The 13,905-nt window shown below is 35.4% G+C and overlaps 2 protein-coding genes across 2 annotated transcripts; both read right to left on the reverse strand.

The window, feature by feature from the left end:
• Positions 1-1,345: 1,345 nt before the first annotated feature.
• Positions 1,346-5,644, reverse strand: LOC108992388 (metal tolerance protein 1-like). The gene is made up of 2 exons (XM_018966946.2): positions 5,301-5,644; positions 1,346-2,682 (listed from the first exon to the last, which is right to left on the reverse strand). The coding sequence occupies exon 2, from the start codon at positions 2,680-2,682 to the stop codon at positions 1,444-1,446; it is 1,239 nt and encodes a 412-aa protein (XP_018822491.1). The 5' UTR covers positions 5,301-5,644; the 3' UTR covers positions 1,346-1,443.
• A 438-nt stretch (positions 5,645-6,082) lies between these two features.
• Positions 6,083-7,417, reverse strand: LOC108992430 (uncharacterized mitochondrial protein AtMg00810-like). Its single transcript, XM_018966986.2, has one exon. The coding sequence runs from the start codon at positions 7,415-7,417 to the stop codon at positions 6,083-6,085; it is 1,335 nt and encodes a 444-aa protein (XP_018822531.2).
• Between the last annotated feature and the right edge of the window lie 6,488 nt (positions 7,418-13,905).

The raw sequence follows: 13,905 nt of genomic DNA on the forward strand, positions 1-13,905 counted from the left end.
CTCAACCCAAGGCGAAGCGAACAAGGCCAAGCCTCGGGAGGGTTTGGGGGCAACAATCCCGAGAAATTTTTTTGACCTAATTTGTGACTCAAGAATCACTATATAGAAAGTTCGCTTAAGTGAAGCTCAGGTAGAGAGTTCGCTCGAGACTCGCTTGAGTGAATAACCCAATAATTGCATGTGAAATTATGATTTATGCCATACAACCCAATAAATGTGCACTTAATGAATAGTATAGCTAGTCAAGAATTGTGTATTTTCACCTTAAAATATATTGTCATTTCTCAAGATAAATAAAATTCTATACAATTTTGTAGACATAGACACGTTATCGAATCATGTAAATCTTTGTATTGTGTGATTGATTTCTTGTTACTTTATTTTTGTCATCATAGTTTAGAAAATTTTTCGGTCTTGACATTGAAACTAGTGGAATGTCTTATAGTGTGGTCTTGACATGAGAATGTGCTGTGCTCGTAACATATGAATGGTTAATTAAATCATGCATTATATATCGTGTCATATACAGAGTGCACGATAAATTAATAAAAGAGTATACATCCATGAAAGAAGCCATGATGCATGTTTATCACATGCCTGCCCAATCTGACTCCTACGGTTGTTGTGCCCTCACATTATTGTACGTGGGGTATATGATCATCACCTTACGCAGAAGGGATGCATCCATGGAGTAAAAGGTCGGGGGATCCTTGTCCACGATTTTTTTAATTGTTTTTTCTTTGTTCTCTTTAATAAAATATATATATTTGTGAGAAGTCGTTTTGCTTATTATTGACATTGTGTTTCAATCAAGTCGGAAACGGGAAGAAAGTGGGGCAGGGCAGGGCAGGCACTGAATGTCAGCCTTGTCAGGTGCGTTAGGTTACGAGCCATTTTCATGCCGACGTGTTGTCAGAAATGCTAAACGTTTCGAAATGGTGTCGAAAATGTGTTTTAAATAATTTTTTTTTAATAATTAAAAAAATATTTTTTAATAATGTTATAATTTTTTTAAAAAATATTTATAATGATTAAAAAAATACATAAAAAAAATGAAAAGAAAAATAAAAAAATAAAATATACTGCTCGGGACAACTATTCGAAAAGTATATTGCTGCTTGAATATGCGCATTCGCATGAGGTTATGAGAATGACATCACCCTCCCTACGTAATGTCATTCTCGAGTAACATTTCGTGATAGTTGCTACTGACCTCATGGGTGATTACAGAGGTGAATCCAGAGAGGTGAGAGCTTCAAGAAAGGTTGTTGCATGGAGAAGTAGTACACTAGATAAGAATTTTCCTGTTTAGATGCATGCATACCAGAAAGTGCCAGCTTAGAGATATAGTGGACATGATCATGCTTATTGAAAAACATGAAAGAAACATACAAACCCAATCAATTGAAACATCCAACATATCAGCAGTTACTCTCTCTGGATCTACTGGCGCTCTACTTGAATTGTCACATGACTGATATTGTACTCTCTTCTGATGTAGTCTATGACCTTGTTCAGAACCATGTCAGCATCAGCCTCGGACTTAATTATAACGTGGCAGGCCAATAAGACTTTCCCTACTGTTATGGCCCAAATGTGCAACTCATGGACAGCAACTACCTCCTGCATCTCACAGAGACCTTTCTCAAGCTTTGTGGCATCAATTTCCCTAGGTGTGCTCTCCATCAAAACCTCCAGAATGTTCCTCAGCATCCTTATTGTTGTCCCCAGCACAATTGCAGAAAATACAAGGGTACATATCAGATCAATAATCTTCCATTGAGGCTTATACCATATAATTGCCCCACCGATCATAACCCCAACACTTTGAATAGAATCCCCAAGTACATGAAGATACGCCCCCTGTACATTAATGTTCCGTTGCTTTCTCTGTTTAGCTCCATACTTTGACTTCCTTTCACCTTCACTGCTTGTCTTCAGCAGAGGCTTGGTTTGATCTTCTTCGTAAGCATGATGGTGCTCATCATCATATTTGTAGTGCCTCTCATGATGATGATGTGTGGTAATGGTTATCCCATGGCTATGCATTTCATCATGACCCCCATGAGTATGATCATGATCACCATGGCCATGATCATGTCTACCATGGTCATGGCCATGACCATGATCATGATCATGTCCCAACAAGAGAGCCATGGCAATATTAACCACTAAACCAAATGCAGCAACAACAAACATAAGAAAGCCCTGAACCTCACCAGTACCATTCATAATTCTAGCGATCGCTTCATAAACAAGGATCCCAGTAAGAAGCCATATCATCTGGATGGAAATAAGAGCACCTAAGATTTCAATTCGGAAGAAACCGTATGATTGGCGTGGATTTGCTTCCCATCCGGATGCCCAGAGTGAGAATAGCGAAATTGCAAATGCAGCAACATCAGACAACAGATGAGCTGCATCGGTCAAAATTGCAAGACTGTTGGCTTTAATACCTCCAGCAACTTCAACACTCATGAAGATGACACAGAGTATAACAGCAATCAAAAGTTTCCGCATGGATGCCGACCGTTCTTTGGCATCTTCAGAACTGGTTTTAGGATCTGAAAATCCACATGCTGCTTCCCCACAAATCTTACTCCCAGCCAGACTTGGTCCCACAGCTGGCACATCTCCACACACCTCAATTATATGGCCATGTTCAGAATTTTGCACTTCCATCTGAAAATTAAGAAACAATGACAAATATGAATGATTATAACAACAGAATGACATTATAACTTATTGCATCATTGGTTAACAAAATACAGAATGTTCAGGATACCATCTCAAAATAAAGTTTATGCACAATAATAGGAATCCAAGACTGTCAAGACAAGTAACTCAATGAATAGAATATGGAGACCAACAAAGAGGAAATGAAGTGCATAAATATGCGTTTGACCTTCTCACAAGAGCCTAAGAATGCGCTCTTGACAATAAAAGATAAGAAATCACTGTGCAACATCATAAAAAGACCATATATTTGCACAAACTCCACCAATAAATTTCGAAGCCCTAGATTTCCTACATTTTCCTTACCTGCTGATGGTTTATGGATGAATTAAGCACAACCTACAAACCAAAAAAGTACTTCATTCCCAAATTTGTGTACTTGATCCTCAACATTGCAATGCAGCAACGACAAAAACTTTCCCATGCTAAACCCCAAAAATATATCTCTAGTCCATAAAGCATTTACCTATTCACCAGGTATGTGAATTCCTAAGAAGCCGCCGACTAAAAATTTGCTAAAAATTTTTTTTGTGCAACTCATTATATTCATATTTCAATTATAAGTTCCTAAATGAAACTACTTTATGTCTTATACAGAACATTTTACTTATTTATAATTCTATTATTAAAAATTTTCTCTATTCCTAATCACACAAGCAGTCACTACCAAACTGGAAGACATTCCAGTTTTTATATTTAGTCATCCAAAGGCCTCTATGTTAATTCTAATAGACAAAGAATAAATAGAAATGGCAACAGGTAGGAACCATAAATCCCAACATTAAATCATACTGGAGGAAGTATGGTGTTCTCCCTTTTTTCCACATCATTTCACCAAATCTGGCACGCACCCAAGGTAGGGTGATACTTCATGCTGTTGCCAAAGATCACCGCTAATATGCTTCAACACATAACAAATGTAAAAAATAAGGATAGAAAGATCTTGAGATTTATTGTAGGACAATAAAATCACACAAAAAATATCTCGTCCCGTTTCAACCTATCCAAAGAAAAATCAATCCAGATAACCATTCTCTTCGCTTCATTCAAAGACTCGGCAATTAAACCTTCTAGTATTCTAAGTTCCTACCACCACACAAAGAAAAAACAACCAAAGCAGGTGGGACCTGAACTTTCAACTCTATTATTATAGGTTCTGTTTGTTAAAGGCGCATAATTTTGCTGCAGTCAATCACATAGCTTCCAGAAAATGTATCCCTCATGAACAAACAAACAGAAGAAGGTATAAGTGTAACTTCCGATATCCCATTCTTATTTTGGATAAATCAGCAAGTCTTACAGACAAAGTTTTTAACCCTCTGTTGTCTTCCTATATTTCATCCATCATCCTTTAAACGTTTTATGCCAGCTCCACATTGAACATTTCTGTCTGCACTTCCATTGTAAACACCAAGTCCTAGAAGATGCCAATGATTATTTCTGCACACCATTGTAACCATCATTGAAACCAAAGTGCTTTTTTCCACCAAGTGCTATTTTGAAACCATTGTAACCACCAAGCCCTTGAGGGGAAAAAGTACTTTGGTTTCAAAATAGCAAAATGGAAACATAGTCTACGGAAAATACACATTAGAGAAGATGCCAATGATTAATTCTGCACAATACTATATCTACCACTACCTTCTGCTATTGCCAAGGTATAGTAAACGGTTTCAAATGACAACACTAATTTTTTTGAGCCAACAATGACGTAGATAACCCAACAAACCAACTCAAACTCATTGTCTCATTAAAACTGGTAACTTCGGATCTCCATTGAGACTACAATAGGCCATCACTGTTCCGTGCTTCTGTTCATTATTCCGATTGGCAGAAGATCTAAAAACATCCACAATTCTTAAGTAAATGTAAAGTCACTGTAAATTCATTGCATAGCCCAAGGCCAGAAAATCAATGATCGCTAATTATTTTTTGAAGTACTAGAATAAACTCTCAGAACCGAACTCGTCACTCATGAAACATGATACAATTGAAGACTTAAGTTAACTTTTTTGAACATTTCTAAGGCAATTGAGAATTAACTTTCACACATAATTTAATGATTTAAACCCAAGAAAACAGCCATGAGCCATGATCCTATGTAGACGAGCATTTTGGATCAAAGGAATAAAATTAATATTGGTCTGTCCTATCAACAGCAGAAACAAAAACTAACTAGTAATCACCGGTTTATTTATGTTAATTTGGAAAACCTCCAACCTCGGTCATTGAGACAAAACGAAATCCAATCATCCATGAAGAACACAATAACGAACTACGTCAGCAATGCTCATAAGAATCCGAGAACCATAAGCACAAGGCAATGTCACGTTAAACAGGCATAAAAAAGGTAATCAAATCCCAAACAAAACAAAGAAACACGCTTTCTTCCACCAATGAGTTTGAAAGGGTTTAAAACGAATAAAAAACAATAAATAAAGCATACTTCCTCGTGAATAATGATCTGGAAGTGAAAGTGGCAATAAATTTCAATGCTCTTAAAACAAATAGAAAAATAATCGACCGAAAGAGAGAGAGAGAGAGAGAGAGAGTGATATATATACCTTGAACCTTCAATTTGATGCGAAAGGATCGTTCAGTCAATAGGAAATGAAAAATAAATAAATATAAAAGCAGGCAGCGATGATGAGCTTTTGGGTCTCAGAATCTCAGATCCTGTGTTTCAGTCCAGGGCTCGGTGGTCATATATTCTATCTTCGCACAAGAAAATGAAAGAATGAAACACTAGTACGTACTATCTTAGTACTAGAAAATATCTTTAGAAGACAAAGGGATTTTTTTTATAATATTAATGGCCACAAAAACATAAACCATCAACTAAAATCATCTGTTTCGAGTCTCGACATCCGAAACGAATTTGTTTGCTTGTAAATGAATGTTCATTATTGACCTGAAAGGGGAAAATAGAAAGGACAAAGTGAATGCCAATGGAGGACATTGCATTTTTACAAATTTATCCTTTTTTCTAGTCCTACATTAAATATAGTTTCTATCAGAAAATTAGAAGTAAAGAGTTATTAACATATAAAACAGTTATTATTATATATTTATTATTGTAAAATAATTTATACGGTTATTAATAAATAAAATAATTATTTATATATGTAAGAATAACAAGAAGAAGAAAGTTAGGTTGAGAACAGAGAATGGAAAGGAATGTTTGAAAACTTCTGATTCATTTCATATATATTTCGTTTACACAGTGCCATTGCTTTATATAAAAAATGGACAGACACAACTAACAGACTAGGGAATATTCGTACTACCTCTATTCTGTACACCACAAATAACTACCACTAAAATTTACATAAAAATACATTACAGCTCATCTATGAGAAGGGCTATTTAGTAAATTGACTGAAGGTTTGTTATAAGAGGCAGATTCACTTGATGGAGAATGTGACTGCATATCAGGACCTTTTATACTGTCATCAGCAGCTGCATCCACATGATCTGGACTAAGGGAATGACTGATGCCATGCTGCTCTAATACCCCCCCACAAGATGGAGAATAGATGTTTTCTATTCCCATCTTGGAGAAGTGTGAGTAAAGAACATGAGAAGGTAGAGACTTAGTAAAAATGTCTGCAAGCTGTGAAGTTGTGTGAACATGGGCGGTCTTGATGCTTCCTTCTTGAATTTTGTCTCGAACAAGATGACAATCCACTTCAATGTATTTTGTCCTCTCATGAAAAACTGGATTGGCTGCTATATGTAAAGCAGCTTGGTTGTCACAAAAAAGTTCAGCAGCTTGTGGGTGAGAGATGGAGAGGTCCTTGAACAACTGTCTTAGCCAAGTGAGTTCAGTAGAAATGGAAACCATTGCACGATATTCTGCTTCAGCAGATGACCTTGAGACAACTATTTGTTTCTTGGATCTCCAAGAAATGAGAGAATGACCCAAGAAAATGCAAAATCCAGTGATGGATTTTTGGGTGTCTGGGCAAGAGGCCCAATCTGAATCATAGTAACCTTTAAGGTGAATGGAAGATGTAGAGGAAAGTAGAATACCTTGGCCAGGTGCATTTTTGAGATATCTCAATACCTTATGTGCTGCAGCAAGGTGGGAAGATGAGGGATGGTCCATAAACTGACTTAAGACTTGGTTGGGATAACTAAGATCAGATCTTGTTAAGGTTAGATAAAGTAACCTTCCAATAAGTTGTCTATATGGAGTAGGATCAGAGAGAGGTGTTCCAGAGGATTTGCTTAACTTGTGGTTTTGGTCCATGGGGAGCTTTAAGGGTTTGCAAGCTAAGAGACCTGAATCAGCAAGGATATCGATAGTGTATTTCCTTTGACAGAGGTGAATTCCTTTTGGGGATCTAGCAACCTCAATGCCAAGGAAATATCTTAATGTCCCAATGTCTTTAATCCTGAAGTGTGTGTTCAAGAAGGTCTTGAGTATTGAAATTGAATCAAAAGAACTGCTTGCAACCACTATGTCATCGACATAAACAAGTAATGCAGTAAAGCTGGTAGCAGTAATGAGGGTAAAAAGGCTGTAATCAACCTTGGATTGAGTGAAACCAAATTGAACCAAGGAAGTGGAGAATTTATCATACCATTGTCGTGAGGCCTGTTTAAGCCCATAGAGACTTTTGTGTAGCTTGTAGACCTGATCAGGTTGTCCTTTGGTATATCCAGGTGGCCTTTTCATATAGATTTCTTCATTTAGCTCCCCATTAAGAAAAGCATTGTTAACATCGAATTGGTGGAGGTGCCACCCTTTGATTGCAGCCAAAGACAAGATTGTTCTAACAGTTACAATCTTTACTACTGGGGAAAAAGTTTCATGGTAATCCACTCCTTCTTGTTGAGTAAAGCCCTTAACAACTAACCTTGCTTTCCTTCTCTCAATGGTACCATTAGAATGGTACTTAGTTTTGTATACATATTTGCATGCAATGGCAGTTTTGCCAGGGGGTAAATATGTGAGGGTCTATGTATGGTTAAGCTCTAATGCTTCAATTTCTGTATCCATTGCCTTGCACCAGTCAGGATCCTTGGAAGCTTGTGTGTAAGTGTGTGGATCATTATTAGAGGAGATAGTGGCAGAAAAAATAGAGAAGACATGAGATAAGTTGTGATAAGAAATGGAAGAAGTTAAAGGAAAAGATATACCTGTGGGAACCGATGCCATGCTCACGGATTGAGAGGATGAGATTGAAGTTGCTTGCTGGCAATGGAAATCCTGGAGGTATTGAGGTGCTTTTCTGGTTCTAGTGGATCTTCTAAGAGGAGGAGGAGATTGGGAATTTGATATTGATGGAATGGGGGAAGTGGGAGGGGAATTTATAGAAAGAACAGGTGGTAGAAATGGGGGAAGATGGGAATTTATAGAAAGAAGAGGTGATATTGATGGAATGGGGGAAGTGGGAGGGGAATTTGTAGAATGGACAGGTGATATGGGTGATGGTGTTTGTGATTCTGAAGTGATTGGTAAGATAGGGCTAAAAGAAGGTGAAGGAGTTAAGCTAGAAGAATATAGAGACTGAGTTGAGGCAGGAGGAGTTGATAATGAAGAAAGTGGAGTGAAGTTGGGTTGATGAAAGGGAAACACATGTTCATGGAAGGTAACATCTCGAGAAATAAACACTGATTGAGTGTTTAGATCAAGAAGTTTATATCCTTTTACCCCAAAGGGGTAACCAAGAAAAACACAATGTCTACCTCGAGGGTCAAATTTCTGTCTATGTTGAGATATGGTAGAGGCAAAACAGAGACATCCTAAAATTCTCATGTGAGAATATGTATGAGGGTTGTTGAATAGAAGCTCAAAAGGTGTTTTATTAGACAACAAGGGGGTGGGAATCCTATTGATTATGTAAGCTGCAGTTAGTATGCAGTCATTCCAATATGAGTTGGGAAGATTAGATTGGATTTTAAGTGCTCTAGCTATATTCAACAAATGTTGGTGTTTCCTTTCTGCAATCCCATTTTATTGTGGAGTTTCCACATAAGTTCTATGGTGAATAATTCCTCTTTTGTTGAAAAAATCTGTCATTTGAAACTCAAGGCCATTATCACTTCGAAGTGTTTGAACTTTGGTTTGAAATTGGGTTTCAACCAGATTGCAGAAGGCTTCAATACATGGTCTGGTGTTTGATTTAGCTTTGAGTAAATAAATCCAAGTGCTCCTAGAATAATCATCTACAATGGTCAAAAAGTATTTTTGTACCATCATATGCTGTTATTGGATTAGGTCCCCATATGTCACAGTGGATAAGTTCAAAGATGATTCTGCTTTTGTGTGAACTAACAGAAAAATGGAGTCTATGATGCTTTGCAAGTGGACATATAAGACATGGATTGAGATTTGAAATGAGAGGAACATGATTTTTGATTAAAGGATCTTGTATTACATGTAATGTGGAAAAGGGTGTATGTCCCATACGACAATGACAAATATCTGAAACAAGATCAACAGTTTTGGAAGTAGCTGAAACAGAAATATTTTTGTGTAAGGAAATGGAAAAATGGTCTAAGAGGGCTGTTGGGGACACTTGTGCAGCAAGCAGATGGTAAAGCCCATTCTTCATCTCACCCATACCAATCGTGGTCCATGACAAAAGGTCCTGGATAAAACAAAATTGTGAAAGAAAAATAAAACAGCAAGAGAGTGAATTGGTTAGCTATTTTACAGAAATTAAATTAAAATGAAAAGAAAGAACACATAACACATTGTGTAATGTTAATGTGTTGGTAATGTGGATAGTGCCAGTGTGAGTGACAGGTGCAGTGTGGCCATTTGGGAGTTTAACTAGAAAGGAAACTTGAGAGGTGATAGATGAGAAGAAGGTGGTGCTACAGATCATGTGATATGTAGCACCAGTGTCAATGATCCAAGGTGTTTGTGTGGAGGTGTGTGTTGAAGTGAAAGAATTGAGACAAGAAACAATACCATTCATGGTGGAATGATGTGTACAATCTCCCTGAACATTATTGACTGAGTGGTTGGCAATGGATACTTCTTTTGGCTGCAACAAATATAACAGTTTGTGATATTGGTCTTTGGTAAAGGTCAATTTGTCATCTGAGGGGTCAGCTGGTTCAAGTGAGGTCATGTTTGCAGAAGAAAACCCCTGTGGTTTAACTTTACCATGAAGTTTATGCTCGGGTGGATAACCGTGTAACTTATAGCACTTTTCTGCTATATGACCTGTCATATGACAGTGATTACAGATGGGGGCTGGGGCATTGTCTGCCTTAAAACAAGTCTCTAATGCATGGCCTTGAATTTTGCAGTAAGTGCAAAAGAGTCTGTCTCGTTTGGGTTGGAAAAAAGGTTTAGAAACAGATTTATATGAGGTGTTTTTGACAGAAAATGCCATTGAGTCTGCTGAAGGAAGACCAGACAGCATGAGGTGTTGCATCTCTTGCTGCTGAATCATAGAGAAAATTTTATTTAAGGAAGGCAAAGGGTCCAGAAGCATGATCTGGTCATGGGTAACTTGAAAAGAGTCATTTAAACCCATGAGAAATTGTATAATACAATCTCTTTGATATCTGTCAAATAATACGGCCAACTTTCCACAAGTGCAGTCAGGCATTGGATCATAGATCCCAAGTTCATCCCACAGAGTTTTAAACTTGCCAAAGTAAATACTAACAGAGTCAGTATCTTGTTGCAAACCTAATAATGCCTTTTTAAGTTGAAAGATTCTATGGCCATTTTGTTGAGTAAATCTGTCTTTGAGTTCATTCCAGATTTGTGCAGCATTATCCACCAAAGCAATGCTGGATTAGAGTGATGGGTTGATAGAGTTGTGGAGCCAGGACACAACTAAGTCATTGCACCTTTCCCATGCATTATAGAGAGGGTCAGAGTTGGATTTTGGTTTTGACAAGGTTCCATTAATGAAACCAAGCTTGTTTTTTGCACGAAGAGCTCAACACATAGCTCTTGACCAGGTTGTATAGTTCTCAGTGGTGAGAAGGTCAGGAACCAAGGGAATGGAAGAGTTATCACCATGGTCCAATTTGTATGGATTGATAATATTATTGAAATCGAGAAAGGGGGATTTGGGTTCTTCAGCAGCCATGAGAGAAAAAAAAAATTCTCAACCTTAGGCTCTTGATACCATGTAAGAATAACAAGAAGAAGAAAGCTAGGTTGAGAACAGAGAATGGAAATGAATGTTTGAAAACTTCTGATTCATTTCATATATTTCGTTTACACAGTGCCATTGCTTTATACCAAAAATGGACAGACACAACTAACAGACTAGGGAATATTCGTACTACCTCTATTCTGTACACCACAAATAACTACCACTAAAATTTACATAAAAATACATTACAGCTCATCTATGAGAATGGCTATTTAGTAAATTGACTAAAGGTTTGTTACAAGAGGCAGATTCACTTGATGGAGAATGTGACTGCATATCAGGACCTTTGATACTGTCATCAGCAGCTGCATCCACATGATCTGGACTAAGGGAAGGACTGATGCCATGCTGCTCTAATAATATAAATTCTAAATATACAAATTGTGCACAAATTTTTTGCAAAAAGAAAAAATAAAAATAGCCTCACCGTGAAAATAATGTAAAAAATCAATTTTTCTTGATGGATTCTACTTTTTTAAGAGGGCATGCACAAGATTTACGCACTTAAAATTTGTAATTAGCACTATTTAATTCATTTTATGTGTCTATTTCACTCTAAATTATTGAGATTTTGGAAATTTATATATTTGATTAAAACAATGGGAAATGGGTTCAATGTATTTCGAATGAAATTTTCTAAAATACTATATTTTCTGGTAACAAATGTATTAACTACTTTTAAATTCTTTATATTCTTGACGCATTTTTGTTTCTAATCGGTAGTACACACCATATATTATCTTTTTATTAAAAAAAAAAAAACAGATTTGATATTGTTTACTTTTTTTTTGTGCAGAACACCATCTGCGTGTCTACTCCATAAACCAAATTCATCTGATTTTAGAGTCACGTGAGAGTTATAAAAGGGAATGACTAGTCTCGATACCTTATAGTTTTTTGCATAGACATTCCATAACGATTCGTTTGGCAATAAATTGTTTTCAAATATTTTTAAATATTGTATAGTCAAACATCATTTAAATATAAATACGTGATATTAGATGAGATTATCTATGAACGGTAGTGAAATAATTTGTAAATAGTAATGAAATGGTTTGAGTTAGGATATTTTATAGAGTTTTGAGAAATAAGAAATAACAAGTTAAATAAAAATATTATAAAGTTAAAATATTATTAGAATATTATTTGTTAATATTATTTTTATTTTAATATTTGAAAAAGTTAAATTATTTTTTATATTTTGTTTGAAAATTTAAAAAAGTTGTAATGATTAAGTAATTATTAGATGAAAATTTGAAATTGAAAAGTGTTTGTATTTATAATTTTTGAATATTGAAATGAGATGAAATGGGATGGGAGGTTCTTGCCATCCAAACCAAGCCCTAAGTATCCAAACGGCCCTCACTCTTAGTGGAGCATACTGAGAATACTCTATTATTATTTATTATTTTATTATTATTTTGCATCTACATTTCACTACTATTCAAAATTCTATCATTAATTTTTTATTATTTTTTTATTATTATTCACAGAATATCTGAGATTATCTTACTACCCAAACGCAACTTAAAATTCCAAAATAATTTTAAGATCTGGGCTATTCCTTCTCTGAGTTCTCTCTCAAAATCATTTCGAAATTTAGAAAAATGATTGTTTCCATTATATAAAGAGAAGTAACACCTACAATCAAAAAGAGAATTCATAAAAATAAATTTATAAGTTGACATGATTTTAAAATATTTTAAATCTATTTTATAATAAAAGTAATTTTATAATTTAACATACTACATATATTATTGTGAAATTCTTTCAACCCTAAAACATTTCTCTTATTCAAATTTCAACCCAACACGAGCCATTAGATTTGGTGGTAAAAACAAAAGTGACATTTCGTTATTAGCTTCTTTTTTTTTTTCCTAAGCAAGCAAGTAAACTTTATTAAAAATTAGAAAAGATGATATATAAGGAGGAGGTGGGGTTTCCCAACAGATATCTCAAAACAATAACAACAGTGCAAAGTGATAGATAAAAAAGAAGAAAAAAAACTGATTTTTACAACTAAATTTTTAGTTTTCACCTATGTCCTACAAAGAGGAGGTCATCTTAAAAGACGGTAATAAGCTGTTCACAAAAATTTACAAACAATGGAACCACCGCTAAAAGCGGTGAGTGTAGCAGGTGCACTGTTGTTTGTTATTTTGAGATGATTTTTGGAGAGATCTGCAATCCCTTTTTCGAGATTATCGGTTAGGGAAAGTGATAACATAGAGGAAAATATGGCATCGGGTGGACTGATCTGCAGCCTATGAACATCTGTGTTCCCGCGCTCCTGTGATGGTGCGTGGTAGCCACACGCCGGTGGGATGGAGACAGGGTAACCCAAATCTGGAAGATCTCTGCTAGATTAAGTTGCTGGTACAACGCATGTAGCTGTAGGAAGAGTCAGAGCGCGTGATTAGCTTTGGTTGTTACCATTAGTCAAAAGAATTCCTTACAAGTTACTTTTTAGGAAAATGATTTACATAATATTTTTCACAACACTTTACACAACAATATTTTAAATTAGGAGTATTTTTGTAAAATATCTTATAAAAGTAACGTCATTTTACAAAATTATCTTATTTTATAACATTGTTATACAATGTATTATACAATGTATCGTGTGTATATCATTACTCTACATTTTAAAGAGGAAACAGAGGATATTCCAAGAACAATTAGTAACAAATTGATATATATATATATTTAAATTAGGGATATTTTTATAAAATATCTTATAAAAGTCACGTCATTTTACAAAATTATCTTTATTTTATAATATTGTTATATAATGTGTTATACAATGTATTATGTGTATATCATTACTTTACTTTTTAAAGAGGAAAAAGAGGATATTCCAAGAACAATTAGCAACAAATTGATATATATATATATATATGACGTGATCACACCGGACAGTTGTGCAAAGGAATATTGTTACCTTTACTCAAAAGAATTCCTTACAAATTGAAAGAGGAAACCCAGGATATTCCAGGTTACGATCAATGCAAGAATCTTCCGAATCTAGTATGCA

The sequence above is a fragment of the Juglans regia genome, chromosome 2 (genome assembly GCF_001411555.2).
Source record: "Juglans regia cultivar Chandler chromosome 2, Walnut 2.0, whole genome shotgun sequence".
In the NCBI taxonomy this organism is placed as follows: domain Eukaryota; kingdom Viridiplantae; phylum Streptophyta; class Magnoliopsida; order Fagales; family Juglandaceae; genus Juglans; species Juglans regia.

Bases quoted from the DNA above. Each gene is read 5' to 3' on its own strand.
- LOC108992388 (XM_018966946.2), bottom strand. From the start codon at position 2,682: ATGGAAGTGCAAAATTCTGAACATGGCCATATAATTGAGGTGTGTGGA.
- LOC108992430 (XM_018966986.2), bottom strand. From the start codon at position 7,417: ATGAAAAGGCCACCTGGATATACCAAAGGACAACCTGATCAGGTCTAC.